The 20,870-nt window shown below is 42.5% G+C and overlaps 3 protein-coding genes and 1 long non-coding RNA gene across 9 annotated transcripts in view; 3 read left to right on the plus strand and 1 right to left on the minus strand.

Annotated features, from left to right (window-relative positions):
• The window catches only part of PPP2R2B (protein phosphatase 2 regulatory subunit Bbeta), a 443,029-nt gene extending 424,323 nt beyond the window's left edge, over nucleotides 1-18,706 (minus strand). For 2 of the 6 annotated variants that reach the window (XM_026018571.2, XM_072749912.1), the window contains exons 1-2: nucleotides 18,356-18,572; nucleotides 18,157-18,234 (exon numbers count right to left, since the gene is read on the minus strand). In XM_026018571.2, the coding sequence (XP_025874356.1) occupies nucleotides 18,157-18,234; nucleotides 18,356-18,365 (88 nt within the window). In that variant the 5' untranslated portion in view covers nucleotides 18,366-18,572. Of the gene's footprint in view, nucleotides 1-18,156; nucleotides 18,235-18,355 lie in introns of all 6 variants that reach the window. The other 4 variants (XM_072749915.1, XM_072749920.1, XM_072749919.1 and 1 more) reach the window with 4 other exon arrangements.
• The window catches only part of LOC112935029 (uncharacterized), a 43,654-nt gene that overhangs the window by 10,696 nt on the left and 12,088 nt on the right, over nucleotides 1-20,870 (plus strand). The gene's annotated exons all lie outside the window — the stretch shown is intronic.
• On the plus strand, nucleotides 4,310-7,730 carry LOC112935020 (probable UDP-sugar transporter protein SLC35A4). The gene has a single exon (XM_026018604.2). The coding sequence runs from the start codon at nucleotides 5,849-5,851 to the stop codon at nucleotides 6,821-6,823; it is 975 nt and encodes a 324-aa protein (XP_025874389.2). The 5' UTR covers nucleotides 4,310-5,848; the 3' UTR covers nucleotides 6,824-7,730.
• LOC140597940 (SLC35A4 upstream open reading frame protein-like) lies at nucleotides 5,108-5,419 on the plus strand. Its single transcript, XM_072749922.1, has one exon. The coding sequence runs from the start codon at nucleotides 5,108-5,110 to the stop codon at nucleotides 5,417-5,419; it is 312 nt and encodes a 103-aa protein (XP_072606023.1).

Raw genomic sequence — 20,870 nt, forward strand, 5'->3', positions numbered from 1 at the left:
TGTGCTGGGCACTAGTGATAGTTATAGAACCTGTAGCTGTAGTAGGCACACCAGATCTGGCCCCACTTTCATGGAGGTTATAAGCCAGGGGAGAAAACATACAAGAAGTAAAGAAACTATAATGCATTTGGCAAGTGCTATGAAGGGTAACAGCCTGGATGTCCTAGAAGGGCCCCCAAGCTTAGAGACAAGGGTTTGGGGAGGCTGGCTTGGGAAAACGACACCAGAGCTGAGGTCTGAATGATGAGGAGGAGTTTGCAGGGAAAGAGAGAGTGAGCAATGTTTGTAACAAAGGGAAGAGCATGTGTGTAGTGCTGGAGGGGATAGACTATGGCATGGAAGGAAATACAAAGCACAGAGTACATGCAGGCAAGCAGTGAGCCAGGCTGACTGTACCCTAAGAACAATGAAGCCCTTTGAAAGCTTTAGGGAGGCAAGTCACATGTGTGCGCATGAAGAATACTACTATGGCTACAGTGTGATGAATAGAATGGAGGTGGTCAGGACAAGAAGGAAAATGACCAACCAAAGAGGCTGCTTCCACATCCAGAGAAGAAAAGATGGCATCCAAAATAGAATAGTGACAATGTGGTCAAAGTCAAGAAATTTGAGAGATTATTTGAAATATTTAGGAGGAAGAATGACATAGGACTTAGGGAAGATGAGCATACAAATTGAGGGAAGCTAGAAAGGTGGGGTCAAGGATGACTCTGAGATATTTGGACAGGTTTTTGGAGAAAGTAACTAAAGTTGACTATAGCCATTGCTACTAATAAAAAAAAAATGAAAGAATGTTTAAGAGTTCCTGCTGAGTAGCAGGTCCCTATTGACAAGCACTGTCTCATTCAAGTCCTGCAACATCTCTATCATATAGGATCTGTCATTCTTAGTATGTCAAGGCTCAGAATAACCGGCTCAAGGGCATATATCTGTTAAAGACAGACCCAAGATTCAAATCCAACTTCCTGACCAGAGCCCACTCTGAGCCACCATATGTATTATTAAGTCATTTGAGTGTTTACCTTCTACATTTAAATCACATCTTCCAGTTATTAACAATACCTTTGAAGGAATCACCAAACCATGTAAGCTCTTTGAGTTTTAATTTCTTTAGTCAAAATCAGTGTATTAGAATACTTTCTTTACAAAGTTGATATGATGATTAAATCAGTCCCAATATGGATGAGAGAGCAAACATTTATTGAATGCTGACTATATCCACGCTATATTGTAGAATGTAGAACATTTTATATGTGATAGCTAATTTAATCCTCACAATAATGTTACAAATGAGGACACTGAGGCACAGATAGATTAAGCGCCACACTTAGAGTTACACAGGTGGGATGCAAACCTGGGTTAGTGTTTCTGAAGCCTGTACTCTTCACCACTGGGTCATGCTGCCTCTACAGAGAAGTAAGATCTTAGGAAATCCCTCACACACCATGAGCCACATGCCTGGGATCCTAGTTCAGTGCTGGCTACAATTCTTATTCAATGTTAAGCTTATCATGTTTTGGTAAGTGCTAGGCACTGTGTTAGGCAAACAAGATAGATACGGCCCTTGTTCTAATGCCTTTCTTGGAATATTGGAAAGCCATTTCCAGTCATGATTATTTTTTCCCCCCATCTGTCAAGCTGCCTGTGAGAACTCGGGACATGTCAGTCATTTATGTGAAAGGTTACAGAGGAGGCCAGGGAGGTGACTTCATCTGGAGGCAAATACTGAGCATTGAGTAAAGAGCTGCCAAACGTTGGCCAGAGGTCCCATAGAGGCCCTCAGAGGGGCTGCTGCCTCCCCCACTGGCCTCTCCATAGGCGAGGAGCATATGGGGGCTCAGGGTCAAGGTGAAAGAAAACAACTGGCTGATAAAACGGAGTCCAAAAAATTGATCTAACAGACATTTGGTGACCAGAGGTCAGGGAGCACAGGTTGATAGTATTGTTTTTAATTAATTTATTTCTTTTTTAGCGAGCGAGAGAGAAAGATTGAGAGCAAGGGAGAGAGGGATAATCAGACTCCACACTGAGCATGGAGCCCAACACAGGGCTTGATCTCATGACCCTAAGATCATGAACTGAACCAATAACAAGAGTCAGACGCTCAACTGACTGAGTCAACCAGGTCCCACAGGTTCATGGTATTTTTTAGCCTGAAGAACAATCAGAGAGCTAATCTAACCCCGTAATGTCACAGAGGAGCCTGAGCCAGGGAGACATGAAGTAGTTAGATGGCACTTGTGGCTTTGGTTGCATCCCTCTTCCTTTCTGCAGCCCATTTCCTCCCTCTGTAAAACAGGGAGATGAAAAATGATCTTCCAACTTCCTTCAAAGTCCACTATGCTATGAATCTACATGTTTAAATCATATGGTTACCTATTTGCTCATTAAGAACATGTGGACAAATGATACTTTTATTAGGAATAACAACCATTTATTAATTCGTGTTTGTGGATGATGTAGGGGCAATTAACTACGTATCATTCTCTTTTAACTGCTTTGGCACTATCAACATATAGAGCCTGAACCTAGAATCTTCCATAGATGTTTACTGTTCTTTCCAGAGAGAATGCTTGATTTTGTTTGCAGCCACATATAAGTAATTCTTTCAGTGAACATGTGAGTGTGCTGGCCATTGCAAACTCATTTTGAAGCAAGTTTATCAAACCTATCAGATATTAAACGTTAAAAATAAATAATTATCTGGTGGCTGGGATGACAGATTTTTAATATTTTCTTGGGCTCTGCTTTCATGTGCAGAATAGCTAACATTTACTTAGCATTTACTCTGTGTTCTATTCTGTCCTTTACATGGATTGTTGGATTTATTCTCACAAAACCCTACGAAGGAGAAGCTATTATATTCTCCCATTTTACAGAGGAAAAACGTAAAGTTAAATGAAGCTAAGGTTATGTAACCTATTCAAAGTGACACAGAAAGTGGTGGCATTGGGACTCAAACTCAACCTGTTCAGAGTTTATACTTATTATTCTTTTATTTTTTTGAGTGGAGTTGATAGACACAACGTCCATTAGTTTCAAATGTGCAACTTAGTCATTTGACAAGCGTATCCATCATGCTGTACTCATGCTTTTCACTATGGTAACTTCATTCTTCATGATGCCCTCAGCTTTCATTAGGGACACAAAGAATATCACTTTCTGTGAAAAGAAATGCAAGTATTTTAGAAATAATACCTGGGATTTTTTAATTGGTTTTGGAGGGGTTTTTTTGGATAAAATTTATGAATTTTTTTAGTTTTAGTTTCATGAATTTAAGTTATGATTAAATAACAAATTTTTAAGAGACAGCTTATCTTCAGCAACCTATAAATTATGTATTAAAACACATTTGCTCTCAGGTACATCTGATGAGAAGCTGTACTTTACATGAATCATAGACTCCTAAAGAGCAAGAATGTAAATTCTGAAGCATGTGTGAAGGGGGAAGTTGTAGAAAATTAACACCAGTTTTCCTTGGGAAATAGGCACTTAATATCAATATTTGGAAGTCATTACTGTTTGAATATCATTTATACAAACCTGTCAGCGTGGAAATTGCCTGGTAGGTGTGATGAATGGCATAGAGGACGATGCACACACTGAGAAATGACTTGTGCCATAATTTGGGGAAAGGTTGCTTTAAATTGTAATCAGGAGAATCATTCCTGAAACAATAGGCAGTAATGATTCTTTAAAAACAGCTGACACAATTATGGAAATGTCATGCATAGTAAAGAGTAACATTTAAAAAAACAAAGGATCCTATACTCCCCCAAGGTACAGAGTGAGAGGACACTAGCCGTTTATGAGCTTCCAAACTTAAGTGATCTCAACAATTCCTTGAAAATAAATTTCCGGCGGGCATCTGGGTGGCTCAGTGGTCGAGAGTCTGCCTTTGGCTCAAGCGTGATCCCAGGATTCTGGGATCAAGTCCCGCATCAGGCTCCCCGGAGGGAGCCTGCTTCTCCCTCTGCCTGTGTCTCTGCCTCTCTCTCTGTGTCTCTCATAAATAAGTAAATAAAATTTTTTAAAAAAGAAAATCGATTTCTGGGCACTAAAACCAACATTTTACAAGTTCCTATTATGGTTCTGAGCGAAGATGTGAGCACCACAGTGAGCCCCACGCCACCGGCAGTTTTCCTGCTCTGAGAGGTGAGGTATGAAGACCTCCAGGTGGGAAGCACTAACAAAACAAACGATAAAAAGTTTGAGCTTAAAGGCAAGGTTGAAGGGCATCTGGATGGCTCAGTCAGTTAGGCATCTGTCTTCAGCTCAGGTCATGATCTCAGGGTCCTGGTCCCAAGACTGTTAGGATTAGGGTTAGGATTAGGCTTGTGTCTAGGGCCTTTACACTCACTCCCTGTGTTTAAATGCTATTTTAACAAGTCTTTTGAATCTGGCTTCTACTTATTATCTGGGTCTTAACTCAAATGCTGCCTCTTTAGAAGAGCCTTCACAGAATGACTGTTTAATGGAACACCCCAACCCCTCACATGGCCACTATGTTACCACATTTTATACCCTTTATAATACACATCACCATCTAAAATTATCCTATGTCTTTATAAGTCCACTTTTTAAAATCGTCTGTCTCACCACTAGAATGTGAGCTTCATAACACTGGAGAACATTGGGAAGTTTGAGTTCTACTGTGTTTCCAAAACCTAGTGCCCAACACATACTTACTGAATAAATGGTTGAATGAAATCCAATTTTCTTTTCTTTTTTTTTTTTTTTAAGATTTATTTATTTGGTTTGGAGAAAGAGAGGCAGAGAGAGTGTGTGTGAGCGGGGGGAGGGGCAGAGAGAGAGGGAGAGAAAGAATCCCAGGAAGACTCACTCCATGGTGAGTGGGAAGTCAGACACAGGGCTTGATCTCACAACCCTGAGATCACAACCTGAGCCCAAAACCAAAAGTTGGTTGTTCAATGGCTGAACTACCCAGACACCCCTGAAATTCAATTTTCTTACCCTTAGCCATAGTATCATCAAGGTAACTACACTCTCCGAAAAAAGAAAGAAAGAAAGAAAGAAAGAAAGAAAGAAAGAAAGAAAGAAAGAAAGAAAGAAAGAAAGAAAAGAAGGAAGAAAGAGGCCGGAGAAGATGGCAGATGACAAGGATTCTCTGCCCAAACTTAAGGACCTGGCATTTCTCAAGAACCAGCTGGAACGCCTGCAGCAGCGTGTGGAAGAAGAAGTCAGCAGTGGTGTGAGCCAGGATGGCTTGCTCTTGTCCTCCCCATTCCTCAAGGGCTTCTTAGCCGGCTATGTGGTGGCCAAACTGAGGGCATCAGCAGTATTGGGCTTTGCTGTGGGTACCTGCACTGGCATCTACGCAGCTCAGGCATATGCCGTGCCCAATGTGGAGAAGACATTGGGGGACTATCTTCGGTCTTTGCGAAAGGGGCCTGACTAGCTCTGGATCCCATGGGGGAGAAAGGATGAGCTCCTCTGGCCTGCAGGTAGAGGCCTTTCAACCACAGACACCATATTTGGCTTCCCGACCTATCACCCTTTTGCTATCTCCAACTTGCCCACAGCCTTCATCCTTGCTTTCCTTCCTGTAGAGTGTAAGTGGTGGCTTATCAGCCAGCAGTTTTTGGATGACCCTCCCTAACCCCAAAGAAGCCACCCGAAAACTGTGGCTTCTAGAGCCACCAGCCCCTTTCTTTTACATCCCTGACTGTGGAGTTTGCTGCTGACTCTGATTCTCAGTATACTCTCTAGCAATGTACCACAGCTCCTCCCTCCGGGGAGCTGGCTCCATATTGATTTTCCCCAAACTTGATAGAATTCCCATTGCCCCCTTGCTAGCCACACAAGCCACCCAGGGTCTGGTTTGGGCATGAGTGTAGAGGACGGGGGTATGCCAGGCCTGGGCCGTCCCAGGCAGGCCCGCTGGACCCTGATGCTACTCTTATCCACTGCCATATGTGGTGCCCATGCCCCATTACGGGCACTGTGCCATGTGAACGGCAAAGTGCCCTTCCGGCCCTCCTCAGCTGTGCTGCTGACCGAGTTGACCAAGCTACTGTTGTGCGCCTTGTCCCTCTTGGTGGGCTGGCAGGCATGGCCCCAGGGGGCCCCACCATGGCGCCAGGCTGCCCCATTTGCACTATCAGCCCTACTCTACGGAGCTAACAACAACCTAGTCATCTATCTTCAACGCTATATGGACCCCAGCACCTACCAGGTGCTGAGCAATCTCAAGATTGGAAGCACGGCCCTGTTCTACTGCCTCTGTCTCCGGCACCGCCTCTCTGCACGTCAGGGCTTAGCACTGCTGCTGCTGATGGTGGCAGGGGCTTGTTATGCAGCTGGTGGCCTCCAGGATCCTGGGAACACCCTTCCTGGATCCCCGTTAGCAGTTGCTGCTGGCCCCATGCCCCTGCATATCACTCCACTGGGACTGCTACTTCTCATCCTGTACTGCCTCATCTCAGGCCTCTCGTCTGTGTACACAGAACTGCTCATGAAGCGACAGCGGCTGCCCCTAGCACTTCAGAACCTCTTCCTCTACACTTTTGGTGTGCTCCTAAATCTAGGTCTGCATGCAGGTGGCGGCCCTGGCCCGGGCCTCCTGGAGGGTTTCTCAGGATGGGCAGCGCTTGTGGTACTGAGCCAGGCAGTAAATGGACTGCTCATGTCAGCTGTCATGAAGCACGGCAGCAGCATCACACGCCTCTTTGTTGTGTCCTGCTCACTTGTGGTCAATGCCGTGTTCTCAGCAGCCCTGCTGCAGCTACAGCTCACAGCTGCCTTCTTCCTGGCCACACTGCTTATTGGTCTGGCTGTGTGCCTGTATTATGGCAGCCGCTAGCCCCTGACCACCTCCACCTGGACTCCTGACCCTGAAGATTGGCCACCATCAGAGCCACCTCCCAGGCCTCCCGACCCTTCCTCAGCAGCCAGCCCTGTAACAAGTGCCTTGTGATAAAAGGTGGGGAAGTGAGAGCAGCCAGGTTAGTCTCTGGAAGTGGGTGAATGAAGGGTTACCCCAGGAGACTGAGTTTAATTAAAGAAACTTCCCAAAAGTTGGTCCACACTAAGGAATTGGGGGAGCATCCATACCTCAGCCTAAAAATGACCCCATCTCCATTGGAGGAGACTCCCTGCCTCATCCTGCATGAATGCAGTTGTTTCAAGTGGGGTGTGGACAAATTTGGCTCTCCTTGCCTCCTGTGGTCACCCCAGCAGACCCATTGCCCCGAGGCCTGATGACAACTATTCCACTCCGGCTTTGGTACATGAATCCCCCATTAGAGACATTCATCCCCGCACCATAATGCAAGAAACCCTATTGCTACCCAGGCCTCTCTTCCAAGCTCCCTTGGCTCCAGCAGCACCTGGAGACAATGCCCCCTGCTCCCTCCACAGTGCTGCTCTCCATATCCACCCAGCTTTGTTCTGGAAACTCCAGAGAGGGCTGGAGCTTGACCCATCTCAGGGAATGTTGCCCCTGGGCCCTGGCTTAAGGCTATACTCCTGATCTCTTTGCTCACCCCAAGGGCCCTCTCAAAGCCCACTGCCCCCTCTACAACTCCTAGGAGGTACCATTCTTCTCACTCTGGGTCCTGCCCCTGCCTAGCAGTGTCTTAGCTCTCAACAGCTTAGAGAAGCTCTACACAGAGTAACCTGGAACCAGGCACAGGGAAATTTGGTATTACTCAGTGTCTCTATGTAAGCAATAAGGCTTAATAAAGTATTCTGGGGTGCAGGTTCTGCAACTGACTATGAAAAAAAAAAAAACAAGAAGGAAGGAAGGAAGGAAGGAAGGAAGGAAGAAAGAAGAAAGAAAGAAAGAAAGAAAGAAAGAAAGAAAGAAAGAAAAAAGAAAGAAAAGAAAGAAAGAAAATGCTACCTAATAAATGAAAAATAAGCATGCTAAGGAAAAAGGCTTGACGCTTATTTGAAACCTTGAGCACAAGACCAGGAACCACCCTGCAGTGTTCATATGCTTAATTATTTATTCTCAGCTCTTAAATTCCATTAACAAATAACATAGGCACTAAGTGGAATGATGCTGTGCCTGCTTAATTAGTAACTTAAAAATAAAACAAAAGGCAAGTAATCTCACACACCCCAGACCCCAGGTTCAAGGCAATCTAGGGAAGCTTGGCATTTAGGTTTGCCCAAACAGAATGTTCTGCAAAGAACAAGTCAATGAACCTCTGCTCTTGGCCCAGTGGTAGCAAGAGAATTGGGGAAGCCACATCTGCCCCTTCTTCCCATAGTGGCCACTGTGCTGGGACCACCTATAACTGCACCCCCTTCCCTGCTGCACCCGAATTCTATTGTGGTGTCTTCCACTCAGCGATGGCAGCCCTATACCTGCTCAGATGCAAGCCTGATTCGTGAAGCCACTTAGGCTGATCCCATTCTCTGTGCCAGTGTTGGCTTAGAAGTGGGTGTGTGGGACACTGAGGCCAAGGGGATGTTAGAGAAATTTTCTGGGGACAGTTGGGGGACAAGTCCTTGCCGTTTTGTTTTGTTTAAGCCAAATGACCTTTCATTAGATATTGTCGTGTCCATCTAAAAGTGACACCCAGAATGGCAGCAATTGTTTTAAGACAAAGCTGATATTCCAAGGGCACCCAGACAAGAAGACGGAGAAAATCTGAGTCCCCCATGCTGTACTTCAGCCAGGGAACTAATGAGCTGAGGGGGTTTCCTGCCTCAGGACTTAGGAGACAAACTGGACTACTGCAATACCACTGAACTGGATGGGCTCTTTGTTTTTGACCTTGGCCCCTAATAATTTAATACTGACCTGCTGCTAGACAGTGTGTGGTATAACCAATGGCTCTGCCCCACTTAGGCGGAAGTACAAGCCTTCACCATGATCTAGAAGGCCCCTGCTTGCATCTACCTGCCATCCCCTCTGCTTCCATCTCTCACAGCTCCCCACTTTGCTCACTGACCTTCAGCCATACCAGCCTCATGTTTAATCCTTGAACTTACTAGAGAAGCTCTTGCCTCAGGGCATTTGCACTGACTGTTACCTCTTCCTGAAACTCCCATCCCAGATATCCACATGACTTCATCTCTTACCTTTTTCGTATCACTGGTCAAATGTTATTTTTTTTTGCACCAAAGCTTAACCCTCCTATTAAAAAGAGAACATCCACACCCCTGCACCTCTACTGATTTATTTTCCTCTACTGTGCTTACAGTCTTATATTTCATATTCTACTTATTAATCTATTGTCTATCTCCTCTGCTACTGAATATCCAGGGCCTCAAATGCCTAGCACACCATAGGTAAATATATATTTGTGGTTATTCGGGGAACTAAGGAAGGGGAAATAATTCTTTTACTATCCTAGGCATTTTGAGATGCATTTTCTGTTGCAGCTGAAAGCATCTTGAGCGATGGATTTCCATTGCAGTGCCTTGTAAACAGTGCCCTGCATTTTGAAGACAGTCAACCATGTTTTAAATTCAGAGTCAGTTCTAGAACAGAGTTCTCCCCACCCAAAGCCATCAATCCATATTGTGTAGCAGAAGATGAGAAGTAGAAAAATAGTCTGTGTATGATTCAAAAGTTCGCTTTCTGGTTTCTATGAGACCTTGGGCAATTTAAAATTTATCTCCATCTGCCTTAATCTCTTCATCTCTATGAGGAATAACCTATCTACTATCTATAATATCTATATTATCTCTTTTATCTCTGTAATGTGGGATTATAAGACCTACTTTAGTTATCTCCCCTGGGGGTGATAAGAAATAAATGACCCATACATGTTAAAAGCAGAAAAATGCTGTGTGTATTTGTAATGGATTGTTTGAATGAGCTATTTTATTCTCCTGAAAGCATTCATTATTGTTGTGTTAATGGTAACACTGATTTTTTTCATTTGGTGACGTTTATTACTTACTGAAGACTATATTCATTCAATAAATATTCACCGAGCCTCGACTTGGTGCCAGGCTGCTCCTCAGGAGCGCTTGAACACTAGCTGAGGTCGGACAGGTGCGTAACCAGGAAAAGTGCTTAAACTTTCTGAGCTTCAATTACTTCACTGCAAAAGGAAGGTAAGTTGCCTGGTATCTTATTGTTGTGACAAAGTTGAAATGGGATAATATACTGAAAGTTATTATTATAAAATCTGGCTTTGTGAAGTCTGGTGAAATAGAATTATCTTTTTCATTACTCTACCACAGCCAGGCATTGTGTAGTATTTTCAAAAATCTTATTAACAAAGCCTCTCAACATCATATCAAGATAGCCCAGAAAAAAATGAGTAATGTATCCAAAGGAATCAATGAGCCCTACCTAAACTAGGGTCTGTATGCCTAAAAAAAGCCTGGCTAATTCCTATTCCTTCTTTAGGTCTCAGATTGGCTGCCAGGTACTCCAGTGAGCCTTTCCAGCTCTTTTCCTCTACCCCACTGTGGATTGGGTTGTGTGACTTAACTCTTTTTCTAGCACTTTCCACACTCACACTGGATTGTATTGACAACCGCTTGTTGATATCCCTCCAGGAAAGTATAAACTGCTTAAGCAAGTGGTGGGTGGGGGGGCAACAGTGTCTTGTTCACTCAGCCTAGAGCCTGACACATAGTAGGTGCTCCATATATATTTGTTTTGTAAACACATTTCAGGTGATTGGCATTTGGGCATAGGTGAAAGGATCAGCCACAAAGCCTACTCTCTTTCTTGGTCTGGAACATGCTTAATTACCTAATGCTTACAAAGAGAAAAGGATGTTTGACCCAGGTCCTGGAGTCAGGAGAACTTGCTTCCTCTCCCCCACAGAGCCTTGTGAGCTTCCTGGGTGTCAACTTCTCACCAGCCTGCCTTCAGAGTACCGCAAGCCTATAGCTCTCTGCATCAAGATATCCTCCGTCGCACCTGAGAAAAGTTATCTTGCAATAACTTGTTCATAATCAGACCATTTTTGCTTCTAGTGGACTGGAGCCCTGCACACAGTTAAGTTATTTAGGAAATCCCTTTGTGGAGTACAGATGCATAGTGGAGATCTGAACTTCCTTTTGACACATAGAGGAGCGGTTTTCACTCCCTCCAGCACCTGGGGCAGAGCTGGGCTGCACAGTCACCCTATATTTATTGGCATTCTGGTTTCCTTTAAAAGCACTCAAAATATGATCAGATCTCTCTCTCTCTCTCTCTCTCCTCTGATGCAAGGAAAGAAGAAATAGAATTTCTCAGTGTCTCTTGAATCAACCCATGTTAGGATTGTCAGAGATGCCTGTGAGATTTGCAAGCTCTATGACTCCATCCACGATGCTTGGAATCAGAATATCTAGAGGTAGTCAGTCACCAAAAGGTCACTAGCTAGGTAGCTGGACCCAGTTTCCGATTAGTCCCTCATGAACAATCTGATGTTGGTGGCTTGGCCTTGGTGATCCAGAAAGCTTCTGTCCAAACCAACAGCTCTTCTTCCTGTAACTAGAGTTCTTACCACAGCCACCACTGCACCCTGTCTCCAGGAGCAGGAGAAGCAGGCAAGCAAGGGCTTTATTTTCCATCTCATAGGCTAAGGTCTGTGGTGTAACATTATAATCACCTTGTGCCTTGTAGGATGCACAGACAGCTAAAGGTTGTTTGTCAGTCACTGACTTCTCTCTATAGAATGAGAAGGTCACAGTCTTTACTGCTTTAAGACAACCCAATCAGATTTATTTTTTATTTATTGGCAACAGCAAAAAGTCATCATCCCCAAAGGGAAACCAAAAAGCCATTTCCCAAATCCTGCATTTCTCAGTGCAAAGATGAGAATTTCCTACCTGAATATGTCAGGTAGATGACTTCCCTTTCCTAGGGAGCCACTCAGAAGCATCAGCTTTTAGTCGAGGGTGTATGGAACACAGCTCACATGGGCAGCCAAATTGTTATTTTTCTCTCATTAGGAAACAGAATCAATAGAATGCCTTACCCATTCCTCTACATGAGTTGTCTTTTCAGAAGGAGGGGAAGGAGAGAAGGCTATGCCCATGGAGCAAATCAGAATAAATATCATAGTTATCTCCCATCAATAAGATGGAATGATCTGTACTGACAGATGTTGAGGAACTGAAGAATAAGGAACAAACAAAATACTCTCAAATTGTAACATCAGAAAGAAGATGGCCACAGAAATCCCCTCAGATAATTCTGATCTCTTCCTGTGCACAGAATCATACACCAAATCTGAAGAAACTGACTCATATCCAGAGTGGGCAATTTCCACTGTGGAAAGTGCTCATGTGATGACATCTCACAAAATGTCATGTGATGAAATTGTACATGATGTGTGTGTGCTGCATAAATCAAATACAAAAATCACACAGGGTGAACCTTTCGATGTTTAAGTGTTTTCCAAAGACTAAACTAAGTGAACAAAGCTTAGAAGTCATCCTAACCATAGCAGAAGAGTGGAAGCTTTAGGCCCTTGACAATTGTTTGTTGAGTGCATGTCAACAAGGTTGCATGATGTGAGACCATCCAGTACAATGGTTCCAAATACCACCAAATGTGCTGATACCTCCCTAATTTCAGTTTCTGCCTCCAATGTGTATTCTCTCTCTGAAGAGCCACACTCATGAATACAACCTTCTTCTTGGCATCTACACCTGAGTGTCTTATAAACATTTCACACTTAGTATGTGCAAAATGAAGCTCATAATTTTTCTCCCTGCCACTCTAAAATATGCTACTTTGGTCTATAGACTATTTTGAGCTAAAGGCACTTAAAAAAATAGCAAATGTAAGGAGTGGCTTTCTCAGAACTTCTGCTTATTTGCATTAAGACATAGTCTCCAAAAGGACCTCTGCTGTCACAAATTCTCTCTCCAAGAGTTTCATCAACCAGAGAAGATTGACTCTTATCCCAGGAGAGACTAGAGGAGACCCCCCCACTACCACCCAACAAACTGAGTCACAAACTATCACATCTGCCAACTGTTGTTCTTCTAAGGGCCCATTCCTCTTTCCTAAAAGTCATTTTCTTTTCTCGCAGAGGCTTACTTCCCTCCATCCTTCCTCTATTCAGATGGTACGCAAATTCTCACATCTCAATGCCTTTTTGCATAGTCACTGTTTTTCCAGTGATGCCTCCAGGCGCATAATATTAACAATAAATCTGTATACCCTTTCTCTGTTAATCTGCCTGTTGTCAGTTTATTTCAGATCTACCTATTGAACATCAGAGTGGGGAGAGAATGTCTTTCTTCCTCCACCCCCCAAACATGTTTCCTTTCCAGGTTTCCCAGGCTTAGCAACTGGTGCTGGTAAACTATCCAGTCACTCAAGGCCCAAACCTGGAAGCCATCTTAATTCCGTATGATATCCCTCCCCTAAAATCCAGTCCATGACCTCCAAAATATGTCTGGAATCTCTTCTCATCATCTGTACCTTCTCTTCTCTAACAAAGCCACACTGTCAGTAGAATTTCAAGAATTTATTAAAATGGTATAAACTTAAGTCCTTAAACTCCTTCAAGGACAAGGAGTCCCACTATTCTCAAAACCAAATCCGGACTCTGTGAGGTGACCTAACAGGTCCTGATCTAACCCTGTTCTACCCCTCTGGTAGGTAGCTCAAGACAACAGCTTTTTCTCACAGAGCCCCTGTCATACTGAGCTCTCCTTTATGTTTTGAGAATATCATCTTTTAGATGGCATCAGGCCCATACAAGTCCTTGTTTTATTACTTCCCACAATGGCCAAGGCATGGTTCTTTGAACGCTGGCACATTCTCTTTCTTCAGACCTTGGCTCTAGTGCCCCTCACTGAAGTGATTTCCTCCCAGAGCTCTCTCATGCCACCCCATTTACATCTTTCTTAGTGTTCATCAAAACCTCCAATGATCTTCTAGTTTTATACTTTTTTTTATTGGCTAAATTTCTCATTATAAAATCTTTTTTTTTTTACTTGTATATCATATAATTAGTTTTTTAAAACAGCACATAGAAAATGGAAGTATATCCCAATGATATCATCACAGTATCTAATCATAATTAGTGAACATTTTCTATGTGCTGTGTTGTTTAAAATATCTAATTATATTCTAATAACCATTCTTCAGGTTGACTTTATTATTCCAATTTTCCATATTAAGAAATGGAATAATGAAAAATTTGAGGTAACTTGCTCTTTGACAATAAGTAGTGAAGCCAAATTTTTAACCAGGTATTTTATTGTAAAACATAGGCTCAATCAGTCTACCACATAGCTTTTCCTGCAAAATACAGGGTAGTTATTAGGCATGTTCATAGCAGTGATGTTATAAACCTTGATAATTGAAGTAAATAAATTAGGGCATATCTATGTTCATAATATGAAAGATGGTCACTATATATTGTTAAGTGAAAATAGCTATTAATAAAATAGTACTTGAATTATGACCCTTTTGGTAAAAAAAAAATGTTGATTTTGTTCGGTATAAGCTAACCAGTCTCTTTTGCAGTTTCTGGCACATGATTCCTGTTTGTTGACTGAATTAATTGATGAATATACATGATCTAGAGGTTAGAAAAAATATAACACAAACTTCAGCAATATTTGTCTGTGGATTGTAAGATTATGAATGAAATTTGTTTTCTGATATTTTCTAAGTTTTATTTAAAATTCTCTAGACCAAGAACAAACATTTTAGTAATCAAAAAAGGAAAAGAATAAAAGTTTTATTTTAAAAATTGTTTAGATTCTGTTTTAAATGACTTCTTCCCATTCAGTCTATCTTTGTATCCCAAATATATGAGATTTCTACCTCTTTTGTACTCAAAGCACTCTAGTCTTGAGTCAAAGCAGGTTTTCTTTAGCTTACTTAGCCTCATATTGTTTTTACTGATGTAATTCCTTATTCTTATGTACCAATTCCTGTCTCCTCCCTAAATGGTGCATTCCTTGAGAACTTGGACTCTATTTATCTTTATAACCCTTTCTTTCTAGGGCAGTGCTATGGATCTCATAAGCACTCACTCAATGTTTACTGTTGGGCTCACAGTATTATTTATCCACTATCCTACTGAATAATTTGGAATGAGAAAAATCCTAGCCTATTAGCAGTACCTGATACACATTTAGTTAATTTAGCAATAACTGTCCCATGCTGAGCCATGTTAGAACCTGAAGTAAAGGAAAAATCAATCAGTAATATTGATGCTGTCTTTATGTTACATTTTGATATTTTGCTCATCATGAATTGTTTTAATTTTGGTTTTCAAAAATATTGCATTAAAATCTTTATTTCTGTCAGTTTACCTGACCTCAGCCCTGCTTTTATAGTACAATATTAGTAGGTAATGCAATCTGAGCATCTTATAACAATCTAGATACTGTATATATTATATGTGTATTTCTATTATATATAGAATTATATATAAATTATATATAAAAACATACATGATATATATATCCTAATGGACATCTGTATTGTCTCCATTTCTCATACAAAGAAACTTAAGCAGAGACATTAAGTGACTTTGCCAAGGTTACCAGCTAGAAAGTGGTAGAAAAGGAAGGGCAAGTTATTAGTAGGAATACATAAAGTTGAAGGGAAACTTGAAAGCTGAATTATTTTTTAAAAAGGTTTATTTATTTATTTTAGACAGAGAGGGGGCTGGGGAAGGACAGAGGGAGAGAGAGAGAGAGAGTCTTAAGCGACTCCACACTGAGCAAGGAGCACCACATGGGGCTCAATCTCACAACCCTGAGATCACTGAGCTGACACCAAGAGTTGGATGCTTAACTGACTGAGCCACTCTGGTGGCCCTGAAAGTTGAATAATCTTTAATGCCTTTTATCAGTGTAGGAAACCAACTTGGGTAGAGCAGCCCAATTAAAAAAAAAAAAGAAACTGTTAAGAACTATGATTTTTATCAAGTAAAAGTCATTATTAATTCACTCAACAAACACTCAACTGCCACGGAAGCAACTATTAGTGTGGGTTAAGTGACATCAAAGATATGGTGGCCAGGGAGCCCAGGCACAGTGGCAGTGTGCTAGTATCAAATCTGATTTCTCCTCTCAAAAAACAGTTATCGCTTTTTTCACCACATTGAAGTGGCTTTTCCAGACAAAAGTTGGTAGTGACTATCATTAATTTAAGTAAGCTACTTATTTATTATGGGCAGCAACCATATGACCACATGCTTGCTTCACCTGCATCCATGATGATCATCTAAGAGCAAGCATGTAAAATGAGACTCCTGGGCCTTCCTCCAAACTACCAAGTAAGAGCCTACCTTTAAAACAATGTTTAAAGAGCTGAGGCCATCCAATCCTAAGACTGGGCTGAAAACTAGCTCACCCATTTATTACCTCTGGAGCCCTTGGCAAAGAACTCAGTCTTGTGTGTATGTTTGTTTAGCTTCAGTATCCTCATAAGTAAAGTGGGAATAAAAATACCTACCTCTCATAAGGTTTTCATGAGGACCAAATTAGAATGAAGGTCTAATTATAACAATATTTATAGCAGTTTACAAATAGAGAGTACTTTCGAACTGTCAGGGATTGTGGGATGTGTACCTACATTATCTTATTAACTTCTCTTAAGCACTTAGCAGAGTCCTCACCACATAGTCAATACTCAATTGGTAAGAACCATGGCCTGAGTAGCCACCCAGATCATCGTAATTAATGGGGAGCCAGTCACAGACACAAGGATTAGGTCCAGAGTCTGAGAGTGATGGATAACCTAGAACAGGTCAGCCAGGCTGGTGGTCCCCTATTGCCTCAGAGTCATCTAGGCGAGCTCATTAAAACACATTGTAACACTCTGGTCCTCAAACCTCTAACTCAGTAGCTCTTGGGAGGACCTAGAAGTCTCTATTGTTTAAAAAGCCCAGATAATTTTGAATTACGGTCAATATTTATTTATTTTTTTATGGCCAATATTTAAAGCAAGTAGTTAACTTGAGTTTCAGATTTCTTAAAATTTATCAAGTTAAGGAATAAGTCATTTTTTCCCCTTGCCTTTTTCAGCTCCAGGGCCTAAGACAATGCTGCCATACAGAAGTGCTCAGAAATATTTTGGATTTGATGAGCATAAAATGGGCCTAATAAAGCCTGTTTTGTCTGCTTCCCAGGGGCTTTATGAGAAGTGTTTAGAAAGCTCCAGTCTATAGTACACCTAAAAAACAGAAGATGCCATACAGTAGTGTAATTTTATAGATTTAGTTATTAACTTCTTTTACTGTGCCTTCTCTCTCCCTTTAAACATAAATCATTTGGTTTGGAGGTATCCACTGTTATATTGGATTTCTAAAAATAAATTACAGCAAAACTGCAGATAAAACATCTCCTCCAAATTACTCAAAATTATTTTTACTCAAATTATTTTTACTCAGAATTAAAATGCTGTAGAATGACCCAAAATTTCCCATTAAAGTTCAATCCTGTCAACTATTCAGTTCCTTATTCATTTCTATTAGCTTTAGACCTGTCTTATGGCACATCTGGTTATCTCTACCGACTGCCGACACAATACAGTCTATTGCAGGCACCCTTGTTGCATCCCACTAGAACAGCGAAACCTTTAAGGACACTCAGCAGGGCCATTCTAGTTCCTTCCAGTTGCCTATCATTCAACTATTTTCAAATGCAGACATCCTTTGGGAGAGTCCTGGAAATCTCCGAGCTCAGGCTTATGAGAGAATTAGAAACAAGTTCTCCAGAATGAGAGAAATGAATGTGGTAGCTCAAGAAAAGGGCCTGGAATAGGAAAATCTGAGAGCCAGAAAGGCAGTTATATGTTAATGCTGGGACTCAGTGCAGACATAGTTTATGAGACTAGACTTGAATTCTTCACTCTCCCTGGGTGTTGCATGTAGAGAGAGAAGCAAGTGATCCTCAACAGAAAATGGAAGGAGGATATTAATGTCTGACCACACAACCACATCTGGGCTTCCAATCCTCCAGAGCTGATAGATGGTCACCAAACACAACTTGCCCAAGGGTAACCTTTCTTTCTGTGCAAACCTATTTCACTGAAAGTTCATTTCAGTGCTGCCTCATTTGTGGGAATAAAAGAAGCTTCCAAAGAATAAAAGGATAGAAAGAAATCACTAAATCTATTTCTAGCTCAGAAGGCCATTCTGGGATGTATGGGACCTCGCATTCATGGACACAAAGGTAAATGTTTTCAACTCTGGAACTGGCATAGAACCCCAAGGAGGCAAGGAAAAGAGCAGAGGAAGCTTCTCCTACCTTCCGTGGCTCCGATCTCGATGGTGCCTTTCACTTGGCTGAAGCACCATAGTGTGTCCTGGGTGAGTGCCCCAATTCCTGAAAGCAACACAAGGAGATACTTCAGGTTAGGTGAGAGTTCCTTGTTATCCTTTAAAAGGCCAACCAGAAAGGAGGCACGTGGTGTAAGGCATGCATTTCTAGAAGGAGACTTGCACACCAGGTATCATCCCGTTGGAGAGGAGACCCTAACCAGCGCTGGGAGAAGGTCTGGGCTGCAAGCAGTGTGTCCTGCTGTGAATCAGGGCTCTGTCCCCTCCATCTGACCACGCTGTGGCTCCTCTGAGCTGGAGCAATTGGAGTCCGTCCCTTCTGGTCCCCTGGCAGCGCCCTGGAGCGGGCCTGCCCTCACACCCTGTGTGACTGCCCCTTTTCATGGGAATACTAATGCTCTCGATTGTTTTCCTCCTGTGGTGTAGGGAGGAGAAAGAGGCAGTTCGTTAGAGGGAAGAGAGGAAAAGAAAGACAACTTCTTTTTTTTCTTTCTTTAAACTGGTTTCACTGCCTGATCGGCCAGTAAGGGGTCAGATACTTAGAACTTGTGTCTCTCTTGTTCACTTCTTGACTGCTTGCCAAAGTCCGAGCTGACTGCAGAGGAGAGGAAAGCAAAAGACAGGTTGGGGATGGGGGCCGGAGGGGGGGGCCTGCTGACAGCCCTAGGGAGTCAGCGCTGACAAATGTGACCTATTTTGTGCCGTGGGGATTTGTGTCTCAAATGTGGACCCAACCTTTGAGGGGAGGGTTGCGTTTTCTAGCTTTTCTGGCTTCTGGTTTCTACAAATATATGTATCTGGTATGAATGCATATACTAATATACCTACTAATATATTTATTAATAATAATATGTGTGTTCAAGTCGAAAAAAGTCCCTTTCAAGGCACTTCTGAATAGCAGCGGTGCCAGTTTATGTCTTGACAGCCTGGCTGTTCCCTTCAACTCGACTAGGTTTTAATATTAAGAGGAATGAAAATTAAGAGGAATATTTCATCATCAATTTTAGGAGAGGCTATCATTTTCAGAATGGTTATATTAGTAAAAAAGAGAAAGCAAGTATTAAAACCAAAGTGACTTTCTAAAAATGCACACAAAACTCAATAGCCATCCTATCCTCAGTGTGCGTGACGGACCTTCACTGAACTCTATGGAAGCCTTCACTCCCTCAGCCATGTGAAATAAAGGCTGGGCCCCACATGCTTTTCTCGTTGTTGGTGACCTCACATTTGAAGGAAGCTGCTTAGGGTCACTATTAAGGGCACACACTTGGCGCACAGGTGGCTCAGTCGGTTAAGCCTCTGCCTTTGGCTCAGGTCATGATTTCTGGATCCTGGGATCAAGCCCCACATCGGGTTCCCCACTCACTGGGGAGTCTGCTTCTCCCTCTGCCTCTGCCCTGCCCCCTCGCTTATGTGCTCTCTCTTTGATATAATTAAAACACACACACACAGACACACACTTTACAGTCAGACTGGGTCTACAGTTTGGCTCAGACCTAGGACAAGTCCCCAAACTGAGGAGACTGTGTTTTTCTATTTTAAAAGTGGCAATAATAGTATTGTACCCATCTCTCAGAGTTTTTATAGATATTACAAGTGCTCAGCACAGGGGCATCTGGGTGATGCAGTCAGGTAAGCATCCGACTCTTGATTTCAGCTCAGATCATGATTTCAGGGTTGAGATTGAGTCCCACATTGTCAGGCTCCACGCTCAGCACAGATTCTGCCTGAGATTCTCTCTTTCCCTCTTCTCTGCCCCTCCCCCAATGTTCTCTCTCTCTCTCTCTCTCTCTCTCTCAAATAAATAAATAAATCTTAAAAGGAAAGTGCCTAGCGGGGATCCCTGGGTGGCTCAGCGGTTTGGCGCCTGACTTTGGCCCAGGGCGTGATCCTGGAGTCCCGGGATCGAGTCCCACATCAGGCTCCTGGCATGGAGCCTGCTTCTCCCTCTGCCTGTATCTCTGCCTCTCTCTATGTCTATCATGAATAAATAAATAAAATCTTTAAAAACAAAGAAAAGAAAAGTGCCTAGCACAATGAAGCAACCTAATAAAGGATGTTATTGCTATTATTGACACAGATTCTAAAAAGTTCGATAGAAAAAAAAAAAAACACCAGCTGAGAAATTTCCAGTGAGTTGCTATAAGGCAGGCACCATGCTCAGCACTTTATACAGAGGATCTCATTCTCATGCAGATCACGAGGAGGGTACTATTCGAACCCTCATTTTACAGTGAAGAAGCAAAGCCCCAGGAAGTGTTGGTAACTCATCCGAGCTCATACCTAGAACACGGCAGAGCTGGGATTTCCACCCAGGCTGTCTGAATCCCAGTCTCCCAGTGCGCTGAGGTCAGCCTTCCCCTTAAACAGTTAGGGCTCTGAGACCCACAGAACCTGCACAGCTTAAACTGCAGTCACATCTGGAGGGCTGAAAATTCCCCATGTTCATTATTAAAATCCCTATGTCTCCTTTAAGGCTACACAAGGTTAAAATTTCCTAATGAAATTAGCATCTGGGAGGGAGAAAGGAAGGTATTTGGCAGTATTTGTTAGAACGACCACACCCACCATCCTACTGCTGATCTTGGATTGTACGTCTAGTTCTGATCTTGGATTTCAGCATCAGACACTCTCTGGTAAGTTCTTACCCTTCCTGTGAGCTCTCACCGGCACTCTCTAAAC

This window comes from Vulpes vulpes, chromosome 2 (genome assembly GCF_048418805.1).
Source record: "Vulpes vulpes isolate BD-2025 chromosome 2, VulVul3, whole genome shotgun sequence".
Lineage (NCBI taxonomy): Eukaryota > Metazoa > Chordata > Mammalia > Carnivora > Canidae > Vulpes > Vulpes vulpes.